This window comes from Erpetoichthys calabaricus, chromosome 3 (genome assembly GCF_900747795.2).
Source record: "Erpetoichthys calabaricus chromosome 3, fErpCal1.3, whole genome shotgun sequence".
NCBI lineage: Eukaryota > Metazoa > Chordata > Cladistia > Polypteriformes > Polypteridae > Erpetoichthys > Erpetoichthys calabaricus.
In genome coordinates this window covers 296,807,827-296,817,138 of record NC_041396.2, presented here as the reverse complement: position 1 = coordinate 296,817,138, position 9,312 = coordinate 296,807,827, and the positions used below count along the sequence as shown (strand labels likewise).

Below are 9,312 nucleotides of genomic sequence, written 5' to 3'. Positions count from 1 at the left end.
CCACCTCAGACTGGAGCAACGTTTCACCTTTCAGCATACAGCTAAGACAACTCTGGAGTGTCTGAAGGACAAGTCTCTGACTGTCCTTGAGTGGCCCAGACTGAAACTCCATTGTTACATTTGTGGATAGACCTGAAGGTGGCCATTTACAGACGTTTCCCATCCAGTCTAACAGAGTTTGAGAGGATCTGCCATGAAGAGTGTTTAACTGTTTAAATTTAAAGTTCAAAAAGATGCCAATATGTACTGCGTTTAGGCAAACGGAGTAAATGTATAAAATAATAATAATAAATGATATTTATATAGCGCCTTTCCCGTGCTCAGTGTAGCCTCAGCATTTTTTAAACGTGTGGCCTCCCATTCTGCCTGCCTGGCACTCCTGTAATAGTGTAATGCTGAAGAGTGTGGGTGTGACTTGAGTTGCGCCCCCTCCTTGCCGGGTGCCCCCTTAACCCCGTCTCGGAATAAACGGCCTGAAAAAGAGATGGGCGATCTCATCTCTGCAACGCTGCGCAGGTCGAAGCATGCTGTTCATGGCGCTCTATAAAATGAAAAGGAATGTTTTGACTGATAAGTGGCGAAACGAAACGTCAAAGACTAATTCTTTGCCAATACCCCCCCCCCCCCCCCCCCCCCCACTCTCCCCCCCGAACCCACTGAACTGATTATCGAAAAGTCGAGCCCATCCACTCTGTTGGGTGGGTGACGAGCACCTTGCAGTTCCCAGCACGGACAGCAGGCGGCGCGGCGTCATGTGACACTGAAGCTCCCCTCCCTTCTCGTTTCATACAGTAGTATGGCGGTGGCGGCCGACTGGATGGATGGCTTTTAAATTCGGGGCGTTTTTTTCTTGTCTTTTCGGATTTTTTTCCTTAAGTTTTGCTATGCTTGAACGGTGCGCTCTTCGTCTCGCCTTGGTGTCGTGAAGAGAAGCTATAAACGATGGCCGACAGAGGTGTGGACCTGTCCATTCTCCCCAAAGAGGTTCGGGATCAGCTGGCCGAGTTGGACCTCGAGCTCTCGGAAGGTAAGACGGCGGCTCCACGCTGGAGTAGAATGTGGGCTGCGGTGGAGGCTTCGAGTCGCTCCGGCTCGACGCAGAGTTGTGTTGCCGCCGCCGCATTTTATCCGATGGTGTGACCGAATGACTCGAGGGGAAAAAAAAAGAAATAAATAGTAGAGCGAGGCTGAGCCGCGAGAATGTCAGGGTTTTCGGCGGTTGGGGGGCGTTAAACAGGCGAGAGAAACTTAGCGACCACCCCCTGCGTGTGTCGGACTCCCCCAGCCGGCCAAACACTGTGCCGCCCGCTCGGGGTGTGCCGCCACCGCCGCCTCAGCCTTCGTACTCCCTTACCCGACGTGTATTCTCCGTAATGGCCGTCTGGATACGCTGTCGAGCCCGACTCCCTCTTTGTTGGGTTCACCTGTGCCGGTGCGCCGCTCGCGGTTTCTCCCAGCGTTTCGTACCCGTCAGGCAGCCACGGGCTTCATTGTTGATGCAGGGAGGGGGGGCTCTTTGTGGGTGCCGGTTTCGATGCCCTTGACGAGAGGTTGAGACCCTCGGTGGACGTTTTGAGGGAGGCTGGTGACTCGGCCACCGGTGCCCTGCCCTGGTTACGGTGCCCGATGACTGTTGGCCGTTCCAGGGGTCCAGATTTCGGTCATAGTTGTGTTGGCTTTTCCTGCGGTTTCGGTGCCTGGCACTCGGTTGCGTTTAGTGGTGCCCAGGTCGCTCTTCTCCACATTGGCTGCAGTGGCACGCTTGGTGATTTGATCGAACCCGGCGGCGATTTACACCTTCCGGCCCAAGTGGTATTTATTTGTGCCAGGATTCTAACTGCTTTGTGTGTTTGATAAGCGTTTTATGAGAACTGGTGACACCGGGCAGCTGTGCACAGCGATTTTGGTCAATGCCCAGTGGTGAAACTGTGTGGCCGAGTGGTTTTGTTGCCTGGCATTTGGTTATCTTTATTGGCAGTCATGCCCATGTCTGAGGAACTGAAGGCCAATTTAGGCACTCCAGCCCTAGTGGTATTGCTCCTACGTTTCTGTTGACTGGTAAATGTTTTGTTGGAACTGGTGACACTGGGATGTCATTACACACAGTTGGGCTCACTGATTCTGGAGGCAGCTGCACTCTTTTTGGTGATGGCTTTACTGTTTTTCCCAGTGTGTTTGGTGCCTGGCATTCGGTTGTGTTTAGTGGTGCCCAGGTTACTCTTCTCCACACTGGTGCAGTGGCATGTTTGGTAATTTAATTGAGCCTGGGGCAGATTTAGACCTTTCAGCCCAAGTGGTATTCTGTATTAACTGTCTAATAATTAAGTGTTTTGTGAGAACTGGTGGTACTGGGCACAGCGATTTTTGATTACTGCTACCCAGTGAAACTGTTTTGCCCAGTGATTTCGGTGCCTGCCACTTGGTTGTCCCCGGGTCTAGGAGGCCATATTAGATTCTCGGCACTAGTGGTATTGGTGCCACGATTCTTTTAGTTGGTTTGAGAGTCTGATAAGCATTTAGTGGGGTCCCTGGGATCTCGTTGCACTCAGTTGGGTTCGCTGATTTTTTTGGGGACTCCTGCACAATTTGCAGTGATGAATTTATAGTTTTTGCCCAGTATTTTTTTTTTTTTTGATACCTGGCACACAGTTGTCTTTATTGGTGCCCAGGTTGTTGTTCTTCACACTGGCATGGTGGAATATTTGGTAATTTAATTGAACTTAGGACAGATTTAGACCCTCTGGCCCAAGTGATATCCTATTAACTGCTTTGTGTGTCTAATAATTACATGTTTTATGAGAACTGGTGACTCTGGGCATCTGGGGCCAGTGATTTCAGTCATTGCTGCCCAGTGAAACTTTTTCCCTCTGGGTTCAGTGCCTGGCACTTGGTTATCTTTAATGGCAGTTGTGCCCAGGTCTGATGAACGGGACGCGATATTAGATACTCTTCTCCATTGGTAATGGTGCAACAATTCTGTTAAGTTGGTTTGAGGGTCTGATGAGCATCTTGTGGGGTCCCTGGAATCTCATTGCACTCCGCTGGACTTGCTGATTTTCGGGGTCTCCTGCACAATTTGCTGCGATGGCTTTAAAGTTCTGCCCGGTGTTTTTTGATGCCTGGCACTCAGTTGTCTTTATTGGTACCCAGGTTGATGCCACTGGTCTCATAGCAGTGTCCGCTGAACCCGGGGCCCACTTTAGATTCTCCATCTTTACTGGTGTTGGTGCTTCAATTCTGTGAATTGATTTGAATTTCTGGTAAGCGTTCTGTGGCAACTGGTGACACTCAGATCACTTTGTACACAGCTCTGATGGTTTTACTTTCTTGCCCAGCTGTTTCGGCCCTCAGTTATCTTTACTGGTTGTCGTGCCCCTGATGCTTTTCTCCACACTGGTCAGGTGTGAGTGTTTGATGAACCCTGGGCACTGTTTAGACACTTTGGCCCAAGTGGTATTGGTGCCACAATTTTGTTGTTTTAGTCGCTGATAAACTTGTTGTGGGAATTGGTTTGACTGGGATCTCCTCGCAACACTGCTGTCCTCTTTTGCATTATTTTAAATGTTGGTTTTATTGTCATACCATGTCGATTTCCACACCTGACACTTGATTATCTTTATCTGTCTCTCATGCCCAGGGTCTTGTCCGCACAGTTTAACATTTGGTCCTGCTTGTTGACCCCTGGCTTGCGCTGCTTTCCATTTTACACACAACAATAAACTTCAGCACCGGTCGTATTGGTGCCACGATTCTGTTAACTGGTTTGAATGTCTGATAAGCATTTGGTGAGAACTGGTGGCACTGGGATCTCTAGGCCTCTGGGGTCACCATTTTCGAAGGATGTTGTATTATTTTGTCATTCCCTGGCACCTGATTATCTTTATTGTCTGTCATGCCCAGGTCTTGTCCACATACAGTAGATGAACGTGTAGTCCTTCTTGTTGACCCCTGATTTCCACTACAGTAGCTTCATCCCTAGTGGTACTGGTGCCACAATTCTGTTAACTGGTTTAAATGTCTGATGAGCATTTGGTGGGAACTGGTTGCACTGGGATCCCCTTGCAGATAGCTGGGCTCATCACGGTGACTGCTGCGCTGTTTTCAGTGTTGTTTTTAATGTACTGCGCAGTGGTTTCAGTGCCTGGCATTCGGCTGTCGTGCCCAGGTGTCTCCACTGGTGTGCTGGCAGTATGTAATGGACCCCAGGGCTAATTGAGTTACCCCGGCCCTAGTTAGTGGTATTGGTGTCATGATTCTTTTAACTGGGTTATCTGATAAGCGTTTTCTGGGCTCTAATTGCACACAGTTGCTCTCGTCGGTTTCGGAGACTGTTGGTCCTGTTTGTTGACCCTTTAGTTCCACCTGTTTCAGTTATACACAACAGTGAACTGCTGCCCCAGTGGTATTGGCGCCACAGTTCTCTTAATAGCTCTAAGTGTTTTGTGGGGACTGGTGACATTGGGATCTCATAGACTGCTGGTGTCACCGATTTTGGGGACTGTTGCTCTTGGGTTTATGGTGATGCTTTGACTTACTCCACTCTGTTTTTGGTGCTGGTCACTTGTGCCCAGGTCTCTTATTATCCAAGCAAGAAGTCCTTGTGTGTGTTTGGGGTGTTATGGTTTGTGGTAATATTTATATTTTTTCTGGAGCTTTCTAAAGTTTTATTTTCTGTGTGTCTGTCCCTAGCTTTTATATAGTAGAGCCTTGCTTAACTATCTCAGTCTATTGCTTTTATATAGTGCCTTTTCTCATCGGTCTATTGCTTTTATATAGTGCCTTGTCCATCTGTCACTTTATCACTTTTATATAATAGTGCCTTTCCCATCTATCTCTATCGCTTTTATATAGTGCCTTCTCCCATCTGTCGTCACTTTTATATAGTGCCTTTTCCCATCGGTCTATCGCTTTTTATATAGTGCCATTTCCGTCAACTTATATACTGCTTTTCCCATCTATCGCTTTTATATAACAGTGCCTTGTCCATCTATCTCTATCGCTTTTATATAGAGCCATTCCCATCTATCTCAGTCTGTCGCTTTTATATAGTGCCTTTTCCCATCAGTCTATCGCTTTTATATAGTGTCTTGTGCATCTGTCACTGCCTATCGCTTTTATATAGTGCCTTTTCCCATCTGTTGTCACTTTTATATAGTGCCTTTTCCCATCTGTTGTCACTTTTATATATTGCCTTTTCCCATCGGTCTATTGTTTTTATATAGTGCCTTTTCCATCTATTACCTTATATACTGCTTTTCCCATCTATTGCTTTTATATAATAGTGCCTTTTACATCTATCTCTAACGCTTTTATATAGCACCTTTCCCATCTATCACTTTTATATAGTTCCTTTCCCATCTGTCTATCGCATTTACATAGTAGTGCTTTCCCATCTATCTCTATCTCGGTCTGAAAGCTGATATTGATACCAAAGTCAAAATTTTAGTACAGATCCAACAGTTTTCTCAGCTTATAGATAGATAGATAGATAGATTTATTAATCTATAGTGCCTTTTCTGTCCATCTCTCCATTTTCCTAACCCTGTAATCCTAAGCAGGGCTGCAATGGAAGTTTGAACCTAACCCCAGTTTGGTGTAATTATATATAACAGTGAGCAGCCATGAGCTCAGTGATGTCGATACCATGAAGGGGGAATGGTGGCGCAGAGATTTCCTCCTATACCGCTGGTGCACAGTCCTCACTGTTGCTGTTTTTGGGTATTCTGACTTTGTTTTCCCCACATGCTGAAACTAGCACTTCCTGCTGGATGAACACTATTTTGCTTTCCCACACTTCCTGGTAGGCATTTGCTGACGACCGTTGTCCACATCGTTCTGCAGGGTACTGGTGTCCCACACACGGTTTGGGGCCCTGCTCTTGTAGTCAGTGACACAGACATCCCTTTCAGTTGTGGTTCTGTTTATTTGTAGCAGGTTTTATCTGCCTAGACCCTATTAGAATTATTATGGTGTATTTCTTAAATTAGAGATGTTGTTTATGATTAGGTCACCACCTTTGGTCACCTCTGGTTTCTCTATTGGTAAGATTAGGAAGGATTGAGATGCATGATGAAATGTGCAATAGACATCCAACAGACTGGTCTCACTAGGGGCCGGTGAGGTGGTTGCTTGTTCAGTTGGCTGTTTGGGACTGTATGATGCGATCCTTGTGGTGTGTCTTTTTTTTTTTTTTTGTATATATAAATATTCTGTAATGTCAATTTTGTTTTGGTACAGGCGCTCTGCTGTTTTAGGAGATTAAGGGTGGTAGCTATCAGGTTTGTGCTCATCCAAACAATGGCTCCTTTTATCGCCTCCAACCTGATTAGCTCTTGTCATTTAAACAAAGCCTCTTCTAGTCTTGCCCGACACAAACGTGACAAAACTCTGCCTGGAAATTCTGGCCTGAGTCAGTGGTGTAATTTGCTGACAAATCAAAATAAATAAATTCATTAATTAAATAAAAAGATGAGTGACTCAACGACAGGCGGGCAGCCTAATGGTTGTCATCGAGCTGCTGCAGGAGGGTCCATCTCTTCTTCTCCAGCTCGGCCTCGCTCAACTCGTTCTCCATCAGCAGCCGTCTTCTCTTCTCCAGCTCGGCCTCGCTCAGCTCGCTCTCGGAGGTGTCCCATCCTGTCTAGAGAGGAGTGTGGCATTAGTGACCTGCAGGACAAACTCTGAGTGGCACAACAGGCCATAAAATTTGCCAAACTGAGTGACCAACTTTAAAAGTACAAGAAATTGTCAGCGACTGGCGTGGAGAGTCCTGTCTGACCATCTGTGTAAGTTCATCAACATCACTGGGGACTGTAAACAACCCTGGGGGTCCACAGTCAGTTATCTACCATAGAAAGTCCAATCTAACTGACACATGAGACCTTCGCTTTCAGTTTTAGGGTCAGGGCTAAGGTGGTCATTGCTGTAGTAGTAATGTCATGTGTAACAGTGAAGTTCTTACTTGCACAGTGCTATGATAATATATTAAAATACAGAACTTTATTTTATTTAATAAAAAAATAAAGCTCCATTTACACTACCTAAGGTCTCTTTTGCTACGTTCACATTACAGGCCTCATTGTTGAATTCCCAATAATTTGCTCAAATGGGATTTGGCGGTCTTGACGGTTCATATCCATAAGTATACATGACACGTAATCTAACTGTAACGTGAATGCATGTGTCTTCTGAAACGACGCACGTGCACACATTGATACGTTTGTTCACGAGTCAACTACGTCACCAACAACAGAAGAACGAGGTCTTGCAATACGAGTAGTATAAATAGATTTCCCCTTGGGATTAATAAAGTATCTATCTATCTATCTATCTATCTATCTATCTATCTATCTATCTATCTATCTATCTATCTATCTATCTATCTATCTATCTATCTATCTATCTATCTATCTATCTATACGCTTTGTCTGCTGAGTGTCATGTGATCACAACTGAGCTGATGGTTCTTCTCTGCCTCTCTGCGGGATTGTGGGCAATCGTCTCCTATTCTCCGTCTGAGTCGGCGTGCCTCACTCATATAGTCAACATCCGTATGAGCGTATACTGTTTACTACAGCATTGTGACTGTGTGTGTGCTGTGACGTGCGAGTCCCTGCCTTGCACCCCAAAACACGAAGCTGAGTCTGAGTACTTTAGCAACGCCAGCTTTATTCAGCTTGAAACAGCAACAGCGCAGTTATTTATTGTAGCGTGATCTGCCACTCTCCTATACACAGACACAGCAGTCAGGCAGGGCCGTGGCCAAGTAGTACTGTGCCCTGCGCATTTATATTGTTCCTTGTATCACCCATCGACAGCAGGCGCTTATAGCATGTCCGCAATCTTTTCGGATTCGCTTTTACGGCGAACTGCTACAGCGCTGGGAGACTGCGATTGCTTTGGGACGCTCATCCGCGTGTCGTCCCGTTGGGTGGAATCCCACAAGAGTTTAGCAACTCACTCACACCAGCCATGATTCTTTTCAGAGGTAAAGTGCAGGTTAATTTGTTTTATGTATTTTTATTTTATATTTTGTATTTATCATTTTTATATGAAAAGTTTTGTGTTGTGGAACGAATCATCTGAGTTTCCATTACTTCTTATGGAGAAATTCATTTTGATATGCGAGTATTTTGGACTGCGAGCACGTTTCCGGAATGAATTATGCTCGCAAACCGAGGTTCCACTGTATATCCTAACTGCAGGGTCACGGGGGTCTGCTGCAGTCAATCCCAGCCAGCACAAGGGCGCAAGGCAGGAAACAAACCCTGGGCAGGGCGCCATACACACACACACACACCAAGCACACACTAGGGACAATTTAGAATGGCCTGTACCATAATCCAGATTACAATATGTGAATGTCCGGTTACTGTATAATAGTTCAGCTGAACTTCACACTAGTAGTAACACAACTGTGCACTGGGCTTTATTCTTACATCAGAGAAGTACTTAATTTTGACTGTTAAATGGGACATTTGAACTTGCTGTATTTTTTTTCATTACAATTTAAATTTATTAGGAGTCGGAAGTCGGTACATTTTTGCCAACTCCAACTCGGACTCCACAGCCTTGGATTCAACACCACCTCAGACGGCGCAGTTGATTCATTCATCATGTGGGTCTTCAAGTATATGGACCTTCATTGCCGTATTTCATGCTTCATAATGCGCCACACAGATCAGGACTGCCAAGCTCATGCCCACATCACACCTAAAAACGCACTTCTTCACATTGGCTTTTAATTCTTAACCTGTCTTATTTCCACTTGCTTTTTGCTATTTCTCTGTTTTATTGGGTCCCCTGACCTGTTTTTAGTGTCTCTGTTTTAATTCTCTCTTAATGTTTGTTTTTAATATTTTGCTTTTAGTCTTGCTTGTTTTAACTGTACAGCACTTCGGTCAGTTGTAATGCTGTGTTTGTAAGCGCTTAACAAATAAAAATGGTATGGTATGGTACATGCTCGTCTTACATAGCCAAGCACTTGTTGTCTTTTTTTTGTTGTTCTGCTGGACATTTTTCACAATCACACTCTAGCCAGCTATGTTTTTTTATGAATATTCTCCAGTCTCGTTGGTTGTTTGTGCGTGTCTTCCACACTGATGTAGGGATGTGTTCAGCTTCCCAGTGGGAGAAGTGGAATGATCAGGTCAGGCTTCAACACTCTGTGAAATGTGAATGTATTCTCCAAAGCTGATGTCCTCGCATGTCATGTGCCAGTCTTAATGTGGGACAAACAGACTGGCATCCCAGCAGCTTGAAGAGTTTTAAGTCACTGGCACGTTAGACCTGCCGATGAACATCCAAAACAAG

The 9,312-nt window shown here is 45.4% G+C and overlaps 1 protein-coding gene across 3 annotated transcripts in view; it reads left to right on the top strand.

Moving 5' to 3' along the window:
- Window positions 1–788: 788 nt before the first annotated feature.
- The window catches only part of dip2bb (disco-interacting protein 2 homolog Bb), a 265,832-nt gene continuing 257,308 nt past the window's right edge, over window positions 789–9,312 (top strand). For all 3 annotated transcript variants that reach the window (XM_051925024.1, XM_051925021.1, XM_028798568.2), the window contains exon 1: window positions 789–1,027. In XM_051925024.1, coding sequence (XP_051780984.1) covers window positions 943–1,027 — 85 coding nt within the window. In that variant the 5' untranslated portion in view covers window positions 789–942. The remainder of the gene's footprint in view (window positions 1,028–9,312) is intronic.